We start from the raw sequence: 22,491 nt of genomic DNA on the forward strand, positions 1-22,491 counted from the left end.
CTTTGAATAAAAGCTTCGGTAATGTCTTCTCTGCCAACCCATCACAATTCCCCAGCTAAGCCTTACACACCCCTCATTTGCAGACACTTTCCAGTCCTCCCGCTCCCCAACCTCAGTCCTCTCTGGTGACCTGGCTGGTCCAGCAGGAGGCAGTCCAGATGTCAATGTCACCTCCTCTGGGAAGCCTGCCTTGATCTGTTTGCCTCACCTCATTCATACACATCCTAGCTATTTGGCTAATTATCTTCCTACCCCTGACACTGTAAGCTTTATGACGGCAGGGACCAGGACTGTGTACCTCTGCTGTCTAGCACAAACAGGCACATAAAGGATGTTTGTTGGGAACGTCAACACCCCGTGCTCCAGGAGTCAGGGGGGAGCATGCACCAGATATGGCCCTTCTTGGCTTCTGACTCTCCACTGGCAGGAGCAAAGAGGGGAGCCCGGGAAGTTTGGGTGAATCTGGCAAGACCCTGTTGTCTCTTGCAGCTCACCACCCTGAGAGCATCCTCAAGATCCCACATAGTTCTTGGGGAGTCAGGAAAACCATCCTCTTGTGGCCCTCCTTGGTACCTTTCCTGATTCATTCACTGCCATAGCAAATACCTATCTACTATATAGTATGTGCATTATCTGCATGCACAGCAGAGGAGATATAGCATAGAAGTAGCTACATATTCATCTAGACTTATGCATATATTTTAATTACTTCTTTGACTCCAACCACTAGATTATAAGATCTAGGAGGGCACTTTTTTTTTTGTCTTTTTTGTTCACTGATACATTTTCAGGATCTAACGCAGGTCTGGCTCATAACAGGGATTCAATTTAGCAGAGGTACACAGTCTTTCCTTTTCTCTCTCACTAAAAAACTTTTGATAAAAATTAAGCATAAATACAGAAAACCACACCAAAGTATAGCTTCATGAGCTATTATATATAACGTGTCTGCCTTTGTAATGACCACTAAGTTCATAAAATAGAACTTTGTAGGGCACTATTATAACCCTTTCTCCCACCCCCAATCAATCATTCTCCTTTCCCCTTTATAGTTTTATCATCTATATTTAGACACTACAGCTTAGTCTTGCCATTTTTTAAAAATTTTTATTTATTTATGATAGTCACACAGAGAGAGAGAGAGGCAGAGACACAGGCAGAGGGAGAAGCAGGCTCCATGCACCGGGAGCCTGACGTGGGATTCGATCCTGGGTCTCCAGGATCGCGCCTGGGCCAAAGGCAGGCGCTAAACGGCTGGCGCCACCCAGGGATCCCAATCTTGCCATTTTTAATTGAATTTTCTTTATCTTTTAAGTCTTTCAAAAAATGTGCAGGTTCTCTCTTTGTCTCTTTATTTTCATTACAACTTATTTATTAAAGAATATGTGCCATTGGCCTATAGCATTTCCCACTGCCTGGATTTTACTTTTGCAGACTCATTCAATATCCTTTATCCTCCATGATTCTTGCAAGTTGGAAACTGGATTCAAAACCCTGATCAGACTTAGATTTAATCCTTTTGGTAAGACTATAAAAGTGTTGTGTTCTTCCTATCAGGAGACATGGTTGTCTCTCCTTTTGTGCTAATAACATCCTCTGATGCTCAATTCCTAGATCCATTAATTCACTGGGATATTAGAAAATGGTGCTATTTTAATTCTATAATTTCTTTGAAAATTATTAGCATGAATAATTTTATGATGTCTCCACTCATCTATTTTGTGATTTTGTGGTACACTTCGTGCAGGCAAGACAGAAAACATATTTTTTTCTTTTCTTTTTTTTTTTTTTTAACAATTTCCAAGATAACCAATCAGTTCTCTATCTTCAACCATTGGTTACCAACTTTCAAAAATGTCATTATAAACTCATAAAGCTAAAAATATTTGGTGGGTTTTCACTGAACATTTTAACAACTAGCCATACTAAAGCTAAATGATTTCATCTTTGGACAATGGGAACTTCTTTACCATGGCTTCCGAGTCCTTTAGACATGGCTAATAAACTTGATGGCTTCCTTACTTTCTAGTAGGACAAGATGTTCCAGGCTCATCTTGTGTGTTTCTTGCCACAACTCTGGAATCATATGTATCTTCAAAAAAATTTTTTTAATAAAAATTGGATTATCATTTCAACAGCACTGCCTGTCCCCTTGTTATGCTCATAGATACTGGGTTGGACATTCTTTATGGGACTTTTCATATTTATATCTCCAATCCAGGATACCACCTTCAATTTTTTAGTTGTCCTATTTCCCTAGGCTCTACTCACTGTGACAGTTTCTTAGACTTCCTTTGCTTTAAGTGACCTTGACAGTTGTGAGGCATACTGGCCAGGTATATTGTAGAATGTTTTTCAATTGGAATTTGTTTTTTTTTTTAATAACAAATTTATTTTTTATTGGTGTTCAATTTACCAACATACAGAATAACACCCAGTGCTCATCCCGTCAAGTGCCCCCCTCAGTGCCTGTCACCCAGTCACCCCCACCCCCCGCCCTCCTCCTCTTCCATCATCCCTAGTTTGTTTCCCAGAGTTAGGAGTCTATGTTCTGTTTCCCTTTCTGATATTTCCCACACCACCACCCCCTCATGATTAGGTTATGGGTTTTTGAGAGGAAGACCACAGAGGTTGTGTGCCATTCTCATCCAACATGACTCGTCACTGTTGATGAGAACCTTTATCAGCTGACTGGGAACATTTGTCATGTTTCTCCATGCTTTCCCTCCATGCATACTGTACTCTTTGGAAGGAAGTTACTTTAAGCATAGCCACATCCCCCCCATAGGAGTGAGAAGTTAAATTACACCATTGAGGACAGAGTATATAAATTATTTGGGATTTTTCTGAATAGGAGATTGATCTATTCTTAATTGATTTATTCATTGAATCATTCATTTCTATCAGGATTAACCCATAGATATTTATTTTATATTTTGGGTTACAGCCCAATTCTATTTTATTTATTTTCTTCCTTAGGTTGTTCCATTTTGGCTCTTGGGAGCTCTTTCAGAGGATTCCTGTGTCCCTCTGACAATCTCCCATCATTGTGTATGTGTGTATTTTAATGCTTCCTTATTTTCTGGCCCTCATCATTGTTAATAGGTATGTGATGGTATAGCATCATTGTTTTAATCTGCATTTCTTTTTTTTTTTTTTTATTCATGATAGTCACACACAGAGAGAGCGAGAGAGGCAGAGACATAGGCAGAGGGAGAAGCAGGCTCCATACACGGGGAGCCTGACGTGGGATTCGATCCCGGGTCTCCAGGATTGCGCCCTGGGCCAAAGGCAGGCGCTAAACCGCTGCGCCACCCAGGGATCCCCAAATCTGCATTTCTTTAATGGAAAATTATATTGAGCATCTTCTCATATGCTCTTTTGACTTCGTGTACTTTCTCTGGTGAGGTGTTTGTTCAGAGCTGTTGCCTATTTTAAAAAATTGGGTAGTTCATTTGTTATTGTTGAGTTTTTTTTTTTTTTATTGTTGAGTTTTAAGAGTTCTTTGTGTATCTTGGATAGAAGTCCTTTATCAGATATGTGAGTTACAGATACTTTATTCTAGTCTGTGGCCCGTGGTTTCATTCCCTGACCAGCGTTTTTCACACACCAGAAATTTTAATTTTAAATAAGTCCAACTTGTCAGTTGTTTCTCTTGTGGATCATGATTTTGGCATTATGTCTAAAAACTCACCACTAAACCCAAGATCACAAATTTCTCCTGTGTTTTCTTCTAGGAATTTTATAATGTTGTACTTAGGTATATGGACCATTTCCAGTTGAAAGGTACAAGGTTTGGTGTATAGGCTCTTTTGTTTTTTCATATGGACATCCAATTTTTCCAGTACTATTTGCCAAAAAAAAAAAAAATCCTTTTTCCATTGAATTGACTGTGCACCTTGTCACAAACTAGTTGATTATATATACATTAGTGTGAGTCTATTTCTGGGCTCACTCTTCTGTTAACTAGGTGTCTATTCTTTCTTTAATATCACACTCTCTTGATTACAGTAGTTTTATATTATCTTAAAATTATGTAGTATAAATACTCTAGTTTTGTTGTTTGCTTGTTTTTTGGTATTTTATTGGTTATGCTGCCTCCTCTGTGTAACTAACTTCATCAATGGATATCTACAAACTTGCTTGCTGGGATTTTGAGTGATACTGTATTGAATTTACAGATTAGATCCAGTTGGGAAGAACTGGCATCTTAGTAATATCAAGTCTTTGAATCCATGAACATAGAACTTATTTACATTTTAAAAATTTATTTCACTGGTGTTTTTAGTTTTATGTATACAGATCCCGTACCTATGTTGTTAGACCTATATTTAAGTATTTAACTTTTGGTGTTTTAAAAATATTTTCTTTAACTTCAAATGCTAATTTTTAATTGCTGGTATATGGGGGCAACTGACTTTTATATATTGACTTTGTATACTGTGAGCTTGCTACACTTGCTCACCAGTTTTAGTTTTTGTGGTGGATTTTTTGGGATTTTTTTTATGTAGAAAGTCATGTCATTTGCAGAAATACCTAGTTTTATTTCTTCCTTTCCCATACATATACCTTTTATTCATTTTTGTTGTCTTATTTTACTAGCAAGGATGTGTAATATGATATTAAGTAGTTGTAGTGACATAGTACATTCTCATCTTGTTTCTGATATTAAGGGGAAGGATTCCAGTCAGTCACCACTAAGAATGATGCTAGTCATAGGTTCTTTGTCGATTGTGTTTATCAAGTTAAGAAAGTTCCCTTCTACTCCTAGTTTTCTAAGAATTTTCACTTTAAATGGGCATTGGACTTTGTCAAATGCTTTTTCTGTGTCAATTGATGTGATCATACAATTTTTCTTCTTTAGCTTGTTAATAGGGTGGATTACACTGTTTGATTTTCAAATGCTGAATAAACCTTGCCTATCTGGAATATATTCTATTTGGTCTTAGTGTATAATTATTTTCACACATTGTTGGATTTGATTTGCTAATATTTCATTGAGAAATTCTGTGTTTATATTGATGAAAGATATTGGTCTATAGTTTTGCATTATTTCAAAATCTTTACTGGATTTTGGTATTAGGGTAATGTTGCTCTCATAAAATGAGTTAGGAACTGTTCCTTCCAGTTCTAATTTCTGGATGAGGTTATGTAGAATTGTTATTATTTTTTCTCTATATCTTTGGTAGAATTTATCAGTGAAGCCATTTAGATTTGGTGTTTTATTTCTTAGTCAGTTTTAAAATCATTAACTCCATTTCTTTAATTGGTATAGGGATATTCAGGGATGCCTGGGTGGCTCAGCAGTTGAGTGTCTGCCTTCGGCTCAGGACGTGATCCCAGAGTTCCAGGATCAAGTCCCGCATTGGGCTCCTGCATGGAGTTTGCTTCTTTTTCCTCTATGTCTCTGCCTCTCTCTGTCTCTCATGAATAAATAAATAAAATCTTTAAATAAAAAGATAGAGGGCTATTCAGGTTAACCTTTTCTTCTTGTATGGATTTAGATAGTTTGTGTCTCATTCAACAAATTGGTCTATTTCATCTCAGTCATCAAATTTACGGACTTAGAGTTGTATGTAGTATTCTTTTATTATCATTTCAATGTCCATGGGATCAGTAGCAAAACGCTTTCTTTCACTTGTGATACTGATAATATCTCTGTGTGTGTTGCTCTCTCTGCCTCTCTCTTCTGTTTACTTGGCCAGGATACTATCAATTTTATTGATATTTTCAAAGAGCCAGATTTCAGTTTTGTTGATTTTTTTCTGTTGTTTTCCTGTTTTCAATTTTGTTGATTTCTGTCCTAATTTATATGATTTCTTGCCTTCTGCTTATTTTAGGTTTAAATTTCTTTCATTCTCTCGTTTCCCAAGGTAGAATTTAGATTATTGATTTTAGATCTTCCTCTTGTAATATATGCATTTATTGTCATAAATTCCCTCTAAGCACTGCTTTTACTACTTCTTACAAATTTTGATAAATTGTATTTTCATTTTCACTTCATTGAAAATATTTTGAAATTTCTCTTGAGATTTTATTTTGGCCCATGTGTTAATATTCATGTATTTTGACACTCTCTTTGTAGGCAGATACCAGACATAACATACATATTGTTATGTCCTTTTGAGACCTGATTTTTTTTATCATTATGTAATCTCCTCTTTGCCACTGATAATTTTTCTTGTACTGAGTCTACTCTGATTAAAATTAATATAGTTACTACAGCTTTATTTTGATTAGTGTTAGCATGGTATCTCTTTCTCCATCCATTTACTTTTAACATATTTGAGTTTTTGTATTTAAGTGGGTTCTTAAATGGTCTGACCTGTTTGTCTTTTTTTCACTTATTTTTCTCTTTGTATTTAGTTTGAGAGTTTCTACTGACCTATATTCAAGCTCTCTGATTCTTTTGTTGGCCTTGTTGAATCTACTGATGAACACATTCATAATTTCTGTTGCAGTGTTTTTATTTCTAGCATTTGCTTTTGATCTTTCTTAGAATTTCACTCTTCTTAGGCTGCCTATCTGTTCTTGCATGGTGTCTAATTTTTCCATTAGAACACTTAATATACTGTGGTTGCTTCAGCAGCACCATAAACTAAAATTGGAACAACACAGAGAAGATTAGCATGGCCTCTGCTTAAGGATGATGTTCAAATTCATGAAGAACACTTAATACATTAAAAATAGTTATACTAAATTCCTTTTTTGATCATTTTGTCATCTTTGTCATCCCTGAGGCTGATTCTAATGACTGCTTTGTCTCTTCTTTCCTTTTGGGATACCTTGTAATTTTTGGCTGAAAACTGGTCACACTGTATCAGATTGGAGAACCTGAGGCCAATTGATCTTTACTATGAGGATTTCAGTGAACCTCCCTTGGAATTGGGCTACATTTAGTGTTTGCAATAGCTACACAGGTACCAGTGGCTTCAAATCCCTCTTGTTCTTCTTTTTGTCCTCCCTCTTGAACTGGGTTCTTCTGAGAACTCCTCCTCAGAAAGAGTCTGTGTCTTGCAGTTCTTTCAGCCATAGTCCACCATTAATATTCTGGATTCTTGTCAGTGTGGTGGGAAGGTTGGGAGAGGGGACTCTGCCTTTTACTCTTCTTTTTAATAATAAAAAAAAATTCTTCCTTCTCACCTTCTGTTCCTCTCAAGGCATCCCTTGCTGTGTTTATGTCCTCTATGTTCCTTCTTTTTAGGTCTTCATTTCTGAAATGTATCTTTCTTTTCCTTTTTATTTCCTTCCTGAGCTCTCTTGTGATTTTCTAAATTTTTCTACTTCTGGTTTAGGTTGTTATTTCATGTCTTGAGTCACATGAGATGCTTCCATTCCTTTTGAAGTAGTAAGTTAAAGGTTTGATATACGTTGTGGGCTTGTTTGGAGTGTTTTCATCAACTGTAAGGACATTGATCTACTTTTTCCTCTCTTTTTTCATATAATAGCTGAGCATGGGATTGCCACTAGCATGTTTTGTTGCTCACCTTTGTGTCAAACTAACTTTGCTGAACTTCTAGAAATAGTGTGGTTTAGGAGAGTTAATTTTTACCTCTCCAGAGCTCTCTCTTTAGTTGTTTTTATGTGGAGTTCAAAAGTGTGATGGCTATATTCTCTTTCCACTTTTACAACAACCCTCGCTTTTCCTCTTTTCTATAGTCCTTACTGTGGACTGTGGGATCTTCTTGATTACCCCCACACAGATCCTTCCAAGGTGCTATCCTGGGAGGGAGACAGGGTGGTCGGTGTGGCAGGTTCCCAGTGTGTGACAGTTCTCGCTCTTCAGACCCTACTGTAGGCCTTTGCACTCAATGGGTGCTGGATTGGACAAACTCCCTCACTTCCAGCTGCTTTTTCAATTTGCCTTGTGGTACTTCCCAGTGAATATTTATTGGCTAGATAGATATTCTGTCTATCTGGAGTTCTTTTGTTCCCAGACATGACAGGTGCCTACTTGCTTGTTTTTGATTCCTCCTGCATGGATGCTGATGTCACACTAATCCTGTGGCGACTGGGAGATTGTCTCCACCCACTTCTATTTGGGAATTTATGGAGCATCATCTCATCTGTTTTCATTGTCAATACAGTCCACCGAGTGTTTGGTTTTGCTATCTAGCTTTTCAGATATGTGGAAATTTTGAAAGATTCAGAAATACACCACCTTCTGCCACCATGTCCCTGGAGTTCCCTTTCTCCTTCTCCTAGTATCCCTGCTAATCCAGAGAAGGTCAAGCATGGCCATTCTTGGAGTGTTCCCTAGCTTGAACCCCTTTTATCATTGCAGACACAGAGCCTGTGTTAGTTCACTCCTTCTTCAGCCATGGCGCCTACTACATCTTCACACAAACCCTTTACCCTAGACTCGCCCTCTACACTACAAACACAAAGTTTTTCATACCCCTGTACCTTTGTCAGTGCTGGGAATGCTCTTCCACATACTCTTTCTATCTCATCCTGCTCAGCTCAACATACTACCTTTCCTACAAACTCTCCCTTAAGCTATCTGGTCAGAATGAAATGGTGATTTTGGTACAAAGTAGCTAAATAGTTAGAAACTCAGACTCTATCCTGGGTTCAATTCCTAGCTCAGCCATTATATAGGTATGTGACCTTAGATAAATCCTCATCTACAAAATGGAAATAAGAGTGCCCACTCACTTATTGGTTGCCTTTGAGGCTTTGCTGAGACAATCTGTGGCAGGGATTTAGCACATTCCCCCTAATGACACACTCATTAACTGGACATCATCATTGATGTCTCTCTCTCCTGTTAAATTACATCTTAGAGGATGCAGACCTCCTCTTACAACATTATACACCTTCAAGGACTGGCATATTGCCAACCTGTATTAGAATTTGACAAATATGTGTCAATTACATGAAAGGGGAAAATTCAAGGCAAGTTTCGGGAGAAGGGACTTTACTTGAGAAAGGAGGCAGCAGCTTCCTTAAAGTGCAGGAAGAGCAAAAAGCATGGCTACTGGACTGACCCAGGACAAAGTTCAAATGCTGGCTCTGGCACCTGTGACCTGTACAATATATGTCTGGGTCTGATAGACTGTCAAGAGCCCAGACTCTGGAATGAGACTTCCTGGATTGGAATTTGGGCTCTAACATTTTCAACAGTGAGACCTTGTACAAAGTATTCCACTACTCTGGGCCTCAGTCCTCTCCTCTTTACAATGGGGATGAGAGCAGTACCTACCTCACAGCGTTACCATGGGGATTTCATGAGTTACTGCATGTAAAGTATTTGGAACAGTGACTGGCCTCATATAGGTGTTTGCAGTATGATTAAAGTGCCAATTTTGCTGGCCCAGGAACCTAGGATGCTGAATCTATGAACAACAAAGAGGTGATGAACAGAGGAACAAAACCAGGGTGATAGAGGCTCAAATACTTACTTGCTGCCTTCATGGGTGCAATGTCAAAAAGAGTGGGACCTGTTTTGATTTTGTTTGTTGTTTTTATTATGATTATGGGCAAGACCATTGCTAGGGCAGAGCAATGGGATTACGCAGAGTAAGACAACCAGGATAGACACTGATGTCGTCAAACATTTGGGTGTGGATCCTGGAACCCATTATTTTAAATTCTGATCCCTTGGAAAGATCAGCTGGCTGGCTCCAGGTGAGGGACCATGAACTCACAGAGATATTTCATCTGAAAACTTACCTTGAAGAAGGAAGCAAACTTTGTATGGCCGTGATAAACAGAAGAAGGATAAATGCACACACCAAGTTTGACTTGAATACTTCATCCCTCATTTGAGAATACTGTAATTAAAAGAAAAAGGAGAATAAATTACTTCACAGCAAAAGTCGACTTCAGGATCAGTTAAGTTTTACCAGTGCTTGGGTTGAGGGAAGACAGCGAGAAGAAATAAAGCATTACATGATCTTTTTTTTTTTTTTTTAAAGAGGAATCTGTATCTTAATTAACCCTTCATGGAACATTAACTTCATCCCTCCCTCCAACTTTCCAGGGAGAGCCCAGGTGTGAATACAATTCCCTTTGCAGCAAAAGGGAATAGGATGGGGACTCTGCGCAAGCCTCTCCAGCTCTCCTCCTTCTGAGCTAGCATCACTTGGACCAACAGAAGAGCACACATCCATATATGTCACAAATCAAATTCACATTGATTTTCTTCATGAGTAAACTTAAGTCATGGAAGGGTCTTGCGCTGTTTTTTGTTAGGTGTGAGACACAGGCAAAGGTTTCACCTGAGTCTTCCGGCTTCCTTTTTTCATGAAAACTATTAAAAAAAAATAAGATCACAGAATATTAGAAGAGACAGCAGCCTAAGAGAGCTCCAGCAAGTGCATTTCATTTCACATGGCGAAACCCAAATGATCGCCCCATGTGCTCCATGTCCTTCTGTTGTTTGCTCCAGGCTGCCCTGTGGAATGGTGCTAACTTCATTTTGATTATCCAGAGGGCTCAGTAATTTCACTGTTTAGCCTGAAAAGCTTCTGGAAGGCCAACACTCAATAGGCACTCTCCCTATTCCTGTCTAGTTTTCTGAACCATCTTGGGGTCCCTAAATGAAGAAGAATCCAATTCGTTCAGAAGGGGGAAAGGATCTTTATAACTGAAGAATTAGTCTCAATTAAGCCCCTCATTTTCCCTCAATGCCAGAGAGGTCAAGCAACTTGCCATAGATGACACAGCATGCAGATCATTTTTAGGTCAGGGGAACAGAAAGCTAAGCCTGGCTTTGGAACTTTGTAATCCCTGGTTTGAAATTCCATAATTATATAAAAGAAATAAGTAAATAAAATTCTGGCAATACCGCAGGCTCCACATCCCCAATACCAAGAGAAGGTTTGGGTCAGGTCAACGAAATAATAAAATCAGTCCAACTTGTGGTTGGTGCGGTAGTCACCATCAACAGTTGCATGATTTTTATTCTCTTGCTTACTTCTTGGTGTGGTCGGGGTTTTAGACTTAATGGACTGCTGAGTGTTATGGCTAAGATGTGGGGAATAGCAATGTCCTGCAGCTGGCAAGCTCCACGGGGGAAGTGCAACACTACTCAGAGAGTGCACGTTCACTGCTGCTTCAGGGCAATGATTTTTCATCTGTTCCCCAGTACTGAGACCTCTGTCTGCTTGCTGACAACCTGCTTGGTGTCTGGAGGGGAAACTGGAATATTTCCCCAAAGAATCATGAGAAGTCACCCTCACTCCTGAAAAAAAAAAACTACAGAATATCTGTATTACAAAGAGTGCTACCTAAGAACGGGAACACAATCATAGACAGGTATCTGCATGCCAGCATGGAAATCAGTAAGTTAGCCCCAAAGGAGTTAACGCAAGGGAAGATACATGTTTGAATTTCTTTTAACAACTAATTGTATGAGATATAATTATCCCTTGTTAGCTGGCTCATGAATTTCACACCAGTGTTGTGACATTGACCTGATCGTGAGATTTTTAAAACAACAACAACTTTTAGTATACCTAATCCATATCTTCCTCATTTTCTGCATCTTCATCATCCCCACCATCATCACCACAGCTTGGAGTTGTAATGGCCTTGAGGAATCCTTTCTGTGATATCCCTAAGATCTACTCAAATGCCTGCTGATTTTCCTCAGATGACCTTCTCTGCTTTGTTGGGGCAAGTGGGTTTCTTTCTTCTGGTCTGGGACAGGCTCTAAACACCCTAGACTTGGTCACTCCCAGTGCCTGAGAACTCACTCCTTTGCAAAGGCTTCCTTTTCCCTGTTGGGTCCGTTTTTACTGTGAAGAGATCTTTCCTATAGATCCCAAGTCTGAGTCTCTGCCTCCTTTCCTTTCCTGAATGCTTCTCACTGATGACCTTCAAAATGTCACATAGTCCTCATTTGTCCAACCTAAAGTTGCACATGGCTTTAGGTGTTTCAAGCAGGCTAGAAAGACTTTCTCGGGTTCCAAATCTTCCACTCTGTGCCTCACTGTGAGGGAAGCCAGTTTCTTTGAACTTCGCTTTTCTGATCTGTCAGAGAGGGAGATGAATATAATTCATAGGTTCCCAATGTTATTATCTTATTTGTCCCAGAATTTAATAATAAATTCTATTATTTTCATGTCTGGATCCAGTGCCAGCACCGTCACAAGAAAGAGTCTTCTAATATTTGGGACCCTGATGTCAAGTGAATGTAAAATGCTGGATTTCAGAATGGAGCGCATGGTTACTTTGGAAGCACAAAAGAGGACAGAACTATGGAAAGAACATTCCTAATTGGCTCCGGATAATAGGGTACTGACATTAGGTAGTGATTCATTTCACTTCCTCTTGACTTGTGAAGGTCTGAACGCTCAGGCTCGCAGCTATATTAAGTCACACGTCCGTTCTCTCCTGCTATCACTAGACACTGCTCACCTCACGTCTATTCTGTCCTCACGTGGCCCCTCTTATCCTTTTAAGTCTCAGTGGTGAGCAAAATGAACTAAACTAGAATGAGACTACCTGGATTGGATCCCTGGCTCCAATACCTCCCAGCTATAGAGCCCTGGACAAGTTTACTAAGCTTTTTATGCCACGGTTTGCTCACCAAGACAATAAGGATAATAATAGGAACTCTCTCATTAGGGTTGCTGAGAGAATGAAAGAATTAACAGATGCAAAATGCCTCGAGCAGGTGCCTAAGGGGCATGGCAACCTCATACAAGTGTTTCCTATAATCAATTAGTTGTACTTATTTTATTGCCATGCTTTTTACTTTTTCTAAGCCTGCTTTCAACCTTGGTGTTGCCTTCTAGAATGCTGTCTTCCATTCCACTGTACAAAATGGTTCCTTGTACTCCATAGGGTTCCCTAGAGTGTGGCTGACTGATTGGTCCATCAAGTTAGAAAGGTTTCTTTTAAAAGGAATTATAATCTTGTATGTGGTTTGTGGTGTGTGTGTGTTTTTTTTTTTTTTTTGTCTCAGGAAAAGACCCTGCCTTTATTCCTTCCCCTGCCTCCTAAAAGATCCTCGACCAGCAGGAAGAATTCTCCACTTCTCCAGGGACTTTTAGGAAAGGTATCCTTGGAAATGACCACTGGGCCTTTAAAATTCACTGAGTCCTTGGTCTGCAAGAGAATATGAATATATATGGCAAGAAAATATTAAAATATATATTCATATACATGTGTAGGTATATGAGACATTTGAGCATCAGATATGGAGAAAGAGTTTGTCAAGGTCAGTTAGGGGATTGGTGGCAAAGTTCAGACAATAGGCCACATCTCTCAGCTCTAATAGTGTTTGCTCTATTAGACCACTGTCTGAGAGCAGAAAATGCCTGAAACCAGTACTTGAGCCAACTATATTGGGATTAATATCAATTAAGAAAGCATGTCACTTGGAACAAGTTACAAATGCTTTTTTGAGATCTTCAATTAGAATTTAGATTACTTTTTTTTTTTTTCCAATCTGGGTTGGGTTCTGGTTGATTTAGGAAATGGTCAAAATCTTGCAAAATATTTTAATAATAATAACTAATGCCTGGTGCAGGGTAAGCACCATGCCATGTGGTTTACGTGGATGAGCTCTTTTGGCTTTCACAACAACACTTTGAGGAAGACACTGTATCATATCCCCTTTTTGCAGATAACAAATCTGAGGATTAGAATAATTGAGTAACTCAACCCTGGGACTTCAGGGATTGGAAGTAACGGATCCAGAGTCTAGCCTTAGAGTGCCACGTCTCATTGGCTGCACTATCAGCTGCTACCTTGCTGTTTTCAAGGCAGGTTTATCTTCTTCACAGAGTGCACTGTAGCGTGTCTTGCTATATCTCAGTGATGTGGTTCATGATACCAAGAAAGGAAACATGTTAAAAATTTGTGTTCATGTAAATTGTGGTTAGAATGAGAGTAAAGCATGATCTGGGCCAAGCATGGTCCTTAGAAACACCCTGTGAATGAGTTTAATAAATTGCCACTGCTGAATTTTCATGATTGATGGATGGATCCTCAGGGCAAAGCAATACCAAGGAAAGAGCCCTTTTCTTAAGGCCTGCGTGGGTGAACCAACAGCAGGGAAGGAAAGACACAATGAACTTTAATGGAGTAATGGAATAAGAAGAACCACAATCTCCAAGTGATTAAAAGATGTTTTTAAAAATAAAAGTTTCCTCCTTGTTTGACCAAGTTGAGACATGGGGTCCCTTCCAAGAAGTGGGGGCAGGAAAACTGTGTGCTCCATTTTGTTCTTGTCTGGGTATATCAGCCCTGCATCCTCTGGAAAGGGATCTTTAGAAATGACACTGGGGCCATGAGGATCTACGGGTTCCTACAGGTTCTATCAAAAGGAAGCCTGGGACCTGAGTTTGGTCACACAAAGAAAAGTCTATTCTAGATTCTTCATCTATAAAGGTGTGACCAGGGAAGCTAGCTTTCAGAGGTGATGAACAGGGCTTCCAATCTTCTGTATCTATACCTGAGTCAGGCCTGGAAAATATTCCTATATATGTAGAGGAAAATTATCCTTTTCTTCTAGATTAGCCACTTCAGCTATGAGCTCAAGAGTGCTGGCTAATTTCTCGCATCTCTTTAAGATGTAAAGAGTTCCAGCCAAGGCAATGACCTCGTTAATTGTCCACATTGCAACAATACTGTCTTTTTATCCAGCTGCATATGTGAGATCACACAATTTTACAGGAGGATTGGATTGCATTTGTCACCTTGGTCCAATGCTTACTCATGCCAATTTCACTCCATAAAATCTCTCCAAAATGAGCCATTAACTCCTGCCTGAAGATTGCCAGTGATGGAGGAAATCACCCCTCACTTGAGAGCCTGTTCCATCTTTGGATAAATCTAATTGGAAAAAGAGATCATTTTCGAGAAACACCTCTCATTAGTACAAATTCTTATGTTTGTTAAATTAAAGAAGAATCTTAGCTGGGACCATCTGCTCATTTTCATGAATGAATGAAGGAATTTAACTTCTATTGTTTTTTTTTTAACTTCTATTGTTAAACTCATGCATTATGTAGCATGACAATGGCTAGAGCACCCTGAATTGATCATTTGAGTAAAAGGCATGATTGCAACAAAAAAGGGGAGGGACTAATTTTCAATAATTTCATATTTTGAAATAGACCGTCTTCCCTATCCTGGTGTCTAGCGTCTAACCAAATCATCATCAGGAGTATTTCTGAGTGACAGGTTTGTCTGAGGAATGTCTCACTGTCATATTGCTTCCCAAGTAACCTGACCTTTGAACAAAGGTAGATTTCTTCATCTTTAATATTAAGCTCATGAGAAATCATGCAAACGCATATCTAAGATGAACAACTTCAGAAGAATGAGGCTGGGAGAACACTGTCCTAGCCACAACAGAAGATCCTTAAAGACCATACAATATCATTAAAGTGTTTTGATAGCATATTATGGTATCCTTCTTTGGTAGGAAGGTTGGCTGACATATGAGAATTCCAAACAGGACTTTCCAAAGTTTTCAACTGAAATCTTCCAGGTCACTTTCTCCCAAATATCCCATCCTTGGGAGGACAGATTCTTCCTTTCTTGACTCACTCAGTTCCCCAAGCCATGATAAGCCCAAGGGAGTGGTAACTACTCCTATGTTCCTTGCCTAGAAGCTTCAGGCTGTAGGTGTTGGTAATGTCGTCACAGGAAGCTTTAGGATTGCTTTAAGGATGGGGCCAATGTCTTCTGGGTTGAAATCATTATAATTCTACCATTGTACATTGCACTTATGGATGAAGTTGGTCTTTTTGACACTGAAAATCCTGGCTTTGTGGGATTGGAGCTAGCTAATTGGCCTGGGAAAAAGAGACAAGTGAAATGCCTCTTGATATCATTTGACTGCCTAGAGGGTGTTAGAAATAGCAGTAATTTTACAGGATAATATCATGAACATAAAGGAGTCTCACAAAGCTACTGTTTGAATAGGGATGGCTTTTCTTCCGAAGCCTTTTTGAAATCCATTCTTCCCACCTGAAGGAGATGGCCTACATAATTGCTACTTTGGGCCTTATAAGAGCAGTAAGAACTCAAGAATAACCTGAGACCACAACAGAATAATTCTTTTAAAAATAATTTAAAACAGAAGGTCATGGAAATGATCAGGAAGCATCTGATTCAGAAAAATAAGAGAGAACACCTGAGACCATATGGTTCAGGATCCAGATTCCTATCTCTCTGCACCTAAATAAGAAACAGAATGGTTCAACAAATTCTGAACATCTCCCAGAAAAAAAAATACATGCATTTTTCTTCATTACCTAATTCCAGAGTCCAATATCCTAATCCATTAGAAAATTCATTCATCCACCTAGCTTTCTTGGCTTTGCCAAAATTCCTCCTTAATGATGTCATTCCACTCGTTATACAGGAGTAGATGGGAAAAAAGAAAAAAAACATGTCAAAGTTTATGATGAATTTTTCCAGAACTCTTTCAAGCCACTACTTAACTTCGATTTCTTAATAAAAGGTAGATGAAACGGAGAGAAATTCTGAATGCAGACAAGAACCAGCTGTACTCAGCCAAAGGATTATCTAACGGCTCCCTTGTGTGACAAATCCTTGTTTTTATGTGGCTGCTGACAGAAAGAAGGGTAACATCAAAGGAATGTTTTGAAAGTTATCAGCACAAAACTTGGTTCATTACAAGTACTGTCTATGACAGGTATTATTGTTATTACTTAGAAAGTGGACAAAAGCTGGTAGCTGACTTGTGTGTGAAAAGGAAGCTCACCCTCAGTTTAGTCTAACATGCCTTTGGCCCTTAGAGATGGCACTTCTCTAGTCTGCCTGCCCTCTCAAGCCATTTGGTCTCACAACTCATTCCTCTATAGCTCATGCCACCCAGCCTTCTTTCTGGATACATAGCTCAGGGACAATTTGAGGGCTCAACGTTCCTATCCCCTCCTCCCACCCCTCACCCCCTGCCCTAAGACAGAGGGATCTTACATATCTATTTATTCAGTTATTTGACTTTCAGAGGTGCATGGACAGTGAGAGTGATGGGGTGGTCATTGTTTTATCTGGGTGTTGCCAAGAACATGTGGCAGTGTGTGTGTGTGTGTGTGTGTGTGTGTGTGTATGTGTATGCGTGCATATGAGTCTGTGCATGTGCATGGGTCTGTGTGTGTGGGAGTGGTAAACAAAAGATGAGAGAAATTCCCATTTAATTTTGCATTTTTCCTGCTCCCCCCCCCCAGGTATCTGCCACATGCATAGCTATATAATGCCTCCTGTTCATCCCACCAGCCTCACCCTCAACACATTTCAAATGATGTGAAAAGCAGACACTTGAAAACAATAAGATCTTGCAATGTGCAGTAGAAAAAAAAATCTGAGTTTTGGAAAAAGAGTTAGATGTGAATCCTTGTTCTGCTGTCTTCTACACGTTTGAGCCTTGAGAAAGTTACCCCAACTTGCTGAGCTTCCCTCATTTATTAAAACTAATACCTACATGAAAAGACTGCTGTAAAAATTAGATGAGGTAACAAATATAAAATGTGTATGGTGGGTCCAGTAGAGTAGTAAGCAATCAACAAATGTCAGTTGCATTGCAGCACTGCTGCTTTGAGGCACTCATTAAGAATTATCTGTCTTTCATCTGCACAGCAACCTTGTGAGGATGGGAAGTTCAATGATCTGCCCAAGATCACAAGCTAGAGTGTTCAGTTCGGATAGAGTGGAAGCCATGTTTGTCTTCCAACAGCACCTGCCTTGGTCTATGTCCGAAGCAGTCAGTAAGTAGCAAATACTCTGAGCTGTGCCTGAGGGGCTTCCCAGGGATCATGAGCTTGGAGCATAAGTAAGACCTATGTGTGAAATATAAAATCCCTAGCTGGCTTGGTGTTGAGGGAAGAAGGGCATGGCCTTTGGGGGTGATCCAGCATGCAATGCCTTAAAGAGAGCCAATCTTGCCCATCTTATTTGGAAGATGGTGATAATGGAGAATTTGGAATAATACAATCATTTGGAGAAAAGACAACTGAATGACTCTTACATATTTCAATACATCCCAGGGGCCAAGACGACCACTGCTTGTGTTCTCATGACTGGCAGGGAGGGCTGGGAAGGCCTCCTGCGATTTCCTGCCGGTATGAAGTTGGTTAGTGCCCTCCTTTACATACTTAAGTGATTATGTACTTATGAAGGCTGTGATCCTGGTATACAAGACACAGTAACAATGTCTCTTCCCACCATTTTTAGTGAGGTAGTTTCCTTAAAAAAGATTTAGAAGTCTGAGATTTCTGTTAAGTGAGGGTCTAGCCTCACCCAGATATGGATTGACATAGCATTAATCACAAAGAAAGGGAAGAGAATAACTATTGCGTTTATTCAAAAATCTATTACATGAGAATCATGTCAACTAATTTTCGCTACAACCTAGTGAGGGGCAGGTATCATGATCATCATTCTCTCAGTGAAATCAACTTGTCCTGTGTCACCTAGTCAGTGGTTGGTAGAAACTGGATTCAAGCCATGTCTATCCAGTAATCAAGTGTATGTTCTTTTTCTGTCATTTAACAAAGACCAGACACTTGTGGGATAAGGGAGGTGTTATGAATGTCCATCTGCATGAGGGAAGGCTCTCAACATGTCAGCATCCACTAAGAACCCATAAATTCATCAACCGTACTTTACTTCTATTTCCAAAGTGGGATTTGAACCAAGGTCTGCTTGACTCCAGAGTCTGAGCCTCTACGAACACTGTGAGCCTTATGGAGACATTCCCTCTAGGCCTGCCTGAGGCCATATTGGCATCCAGTGTGAATCTAGGACCTTCTGTTATGACCTGATCTCTGAGGGTGTTTGGCAAGTGACAATCCCAAATCCTAATGCGCAGCCAAGGACAGAGAAGGCGGAGGGGGCACCAACTTGGGACAAAAGAATCCTGGAATCCTAAAGATAGGTCTCCTTGGAAAATCAGAATCTTTTGGACAGAGCGATGGGCGGGTACTTGTATTTTTAAAAAGATCCTCAGATGATCTTCTACTTGAAAAAATATCAGCATAGCACAAAGAGGCTTTTTATCATTTAGAATTTTCACAATCATGTAAGGAGGCCTTTTCTCAAAGGAAAAAGTTTTGGAATTTAGCAAAAAGATGCCAGCACTGAAAAAAAAAAGAAGGAAATCTAGTCATCATTGATAAGGTTTGATTTTAATACTTAGCCTTCTAAAATGCACACATCGAAAGCATAAATTCCCGTAAACCAATTCTGAAGTATGTATTAAACTTAGCTTACTCTTTACTCGCAATGAGGAAGGTGTCAATAACTGTTTGAACACTAAGCTTATTGAGGTCCCTCTGAGTACATGTCCCTGTGTTACTGAGCTCTCTTCAGGCACTACAGGTATTGGGCTGGTTTATCTGGCCTGAAAACATCCATAAATAATTGTAATTAATTGTCTCCCCTATCCTAAGCTTCACAAGTAATAAATAAAGAGTCTTGTCTTAGAAGAGAAATGAGGACCAGAGGCTGATAAATGTCGCCTTCCTCTAAGTGTTGAAGGGTTAAGTCTTTCGCTATAGATATAAAGAATACTCACAAATCAGTAACACTGAGGTGAGCACCTCAATGAAAGATGATAATTAAGACAAATGCGCCAATCACAAAGGGAGAAATAGAAAGACCAAAACATAAAAACATGTACAGACAGACTTCCAGCCTCAAGAATAATAAAAAAAAACAAAAAAGCAAAAGCGACAGGGGGGTGCTCTTTCTTATCAAAGTGGCAATTTAAAAGTAAAGGCACCATTTTGACAGCAATTTCTGAATGCACATCAAGTATTTTTAAATGTATGTTCTCTTGCTGCCATTTTTAGGATCTTATCCCAAGGAAAGAATTAAGCATGGATGTATGATTTAACTAAGACAATGTTTACTGCAATGCAGTTTATAATCTGTAACAGTGAAAATCTGGGTAAAAAGCCCCAAAATGGTTAAAACATGCAACAAAGTAGTATGTAGTTACAAATTGTTTTGCAACTGCATATTTAATAACATGGGAAAAGGCTCAAGCAAAGAGTGCTTAACAGTGCATCACAAATCATTATGTGCAACATGGTCCCATTTTAATAAAAAAAATTTCCTTAGATAAGTATACAGAATCACAGTCATGAAAGTGTAGTGGGGCAGATGCCAAAATGTTGACAGTGGTTATCCTGGGTCGAGAGAGCACTTTCTTCTTTCTGTCTTATATGCTTGGCATAAACTTTGTTAGTGAAAAGGCATTCATTTTTTATAAGAAAAAAGTCACATATAAGAAAAGAAAAAAAAATCCAGTATGATCAACAGTATTTGACAAACATGCCATGTTTCTACATCCCTTTACCATAATTCTAATTTTTATTTGCTCCTGAGATCTGTAGCTCTCTCAGGGAATTCTTAGCTTGAGGCTAAAGAAGGGCATGGGATTTTTCTGTGATTTTGGAGAAGACCTGGAGGGGATCTTTGATGCCTGGATAATGCCCCCCCCACTTCCATCCAGGGGTCTGCCCAGGTAGTCCTCATGGGGTTGCTGGGAGCTAGAGATGCTAAGAGCCATGAGTTCTAACCTGGCTGAGGCCCAAGCCCTGGCTCATGTTTCTTGTTACCCACACTGGTGAGTTTTGAAAGTGAAGGGAGATGCTACTCATAATCACAATGAGGAAATAAATGTCTTGGGCAAACCAGAGAGATAAGGGAACATGTGCTGCCCAAACTTGGTGATGCCTCAAGTCATGAGCATGCTGCTCTGAAGCTTAACTCAAAAGATACCTCTGTGTGTGTGTGTGTGTGTGTGTGTGTGTGTGTGTGTGTGTGACCATGAAGTGACATGATAGGGTGGGAACAGAATTTCACAGTCTTCTCTCCTGAAGCTCCACTGTCAAGAGTCATGTCTCGATACTAGCTACAGGAGTCAAGACAGTCTCCTCTAAACTTCTTAATTTGAGCCTTCGTTCATTCAACAATTATTTGTACAGCAGCACGAGGTCTATGGAAGTCCTATTTCACATAACACCATTGGTAGAGATGCCCATCTTTATAAGCGAATGGGATCAGGAAATGTCCGAATGACATTTTGGAGGAGCTTTTCTGTTCCCTAATTCACTATAAAAATGGGGAGGAGAATGCATTCCCTTGTTCACACATCTCATTGTTCAAACGAAATGAAGCCTTTTCTTCCCCATAAAAATTCTAATGGTAAAAATCAGGGTTTCCATTTCCTATTTTCCTTTCGGAAAACATACTTTTATGGTCCAAACTTGCTCCTGAGAAGCAGGGTAGGGCAGTGGGAAGAAAGAAGTTTTTGGGGTCACAATACTGTATGCGATTCTAAGATGCACAATTTTCCCCTCACCTTTTAACATTTCTGAAACCAGAATGCATCTTTTGTTCTTAAAGCCTTGCTTCTGCTGGCCAGCAGGGGGCAACATCAACCCAGGACCTCTTCACATCCAATTCTCTGCCTGAGTTTTTTTAAAGACCATGTTCAGTGTGTGAAATCAAGCGCTAAGTGGATTCCACTTTGGAGCTGAACCTCTTGGACAGCTCCTTATTATTTTTTTCTTTCTAACCAATTCCAGGAGATGGGCATGTGGGTTTCCTTACTCCCTTTAACTGCTGGGTGGGATTTTTTTTCCTGTCCATCCTTACCTCAAGGGGTAAGCCCAGTTTATCAGGAGGAGTTCCCTCCAGATTCCCCATACTGGGGTTTTCTTACTTAGCGCTGCATAGAAAATCTCATGGTTGATGGTACCTTAGAGTCAACAGAATATTGCAGCCAGATTTTGAGATCTATGATATCTACTTAAACTCTCGGTGGCTCAGTTTCTCTTTTATAAGCAGGATAGTAATGTTTTTCTGAGGATCCGATAAACTGATACACATAAACGCCAGGCACACAGTAGATGCACACTGATATTCTTCCCCAGTTCTAGAACCTTATGGATTTGAAGGCACTGTGTTAATTCGGCTAAGGTTCCAGGATTCTTTCCTACTTATTTTCTCCCCCAAACCTCCTATCCCTGCCTCCCACCTCATCCAAAGTTCAAAGAGGAGAGAATGAAGATACCACAGAATTGTTGCATTTATGCCAAGGCCTGGCAGAGAACAAGCCCCAGGACTCCCAGGAGAGACAATGTGGTGAACAGACCAGACAGTGGCGGGGGGCTCACAGAGGGCCCTCTACAGACAGGTGGATTTTGGGTAGGCCACCTAATCATTTCTCCATGTCTCCATTTCATCAAGTATAAAATAAGGCTCATGGGATCCCTGGGTGGCGCAGCGGTTTGGCGCCTGCCTTTGGCCCAGGGCGCGATTCTGGAGACCCGGGATCGAATCCCACGTCGGGCTCCTGGTGCATGGAGCCTGCTTCTCCCTCTGCCTGTGTCTCTGCCTCTCTCTCTCTCTGTATGACTATCATAAATAAACAAAAATAAATTAAAAAAAATAAATAAAATAAGGCTCATAACAGCACTCACTTCACACTAATTGTCAGTGAATTTGTGCTACCAGCTTGGAATAGTGCCTGGTATTTGGTAGACACCCAAT

General features: G+C 39.8%; 1 protein-coding gene and 1 non-coding gene across 4 annotated transcripts in view; one reads left to right on the top strand and one right to left on the bottom strand.

The window, feature by feature from the left end:
* The window catches only part of ADCY8 (adenylate cyclase 8), a 214,681-nt gene that overhangs the window by 55,190 nt on the left and 137,000 nt on the right, over window positions 1–22,491 (bottom strand). For all 3 annotated transcript variants that reach the window (XM_072774518.1, XM_072774517.1, XM_072774516.1), the window contains one exon: window positions 9,676–9,776. In XM_072774518.1, coding sequence (XP_072630619.1) covers window positions 9,676–9,776 — 101 coding nt within the window. The remainder of the gene's footprint in view (window positions 1–9,675; window positions 9,777–22,491) is intronic.
* On the top strand, window positions 6,576–6,681 carry LOC140604392 (U6 spliceosomal RNA). The gene has a single exon (XR_012007297.1). It is a non-coding gene; the product is annotated as a U6 spliceosomal RNA (small nuclear RNA).

Source organism: Canis lupus, chromosome 14 (genome assembly GCF_048164855.1).
Source record: "Canis lupus baileyi chromosome 14, mCanLup2.hap1, whole genome shotgun sequence".
In the NCBI taxonomy this organism is placed as follows: domain Eukaryota; kingdom Metazoa; phylum Chordata; class Mammalia; order Carnivora; family Canidae; genus Canis; species Canis lupus.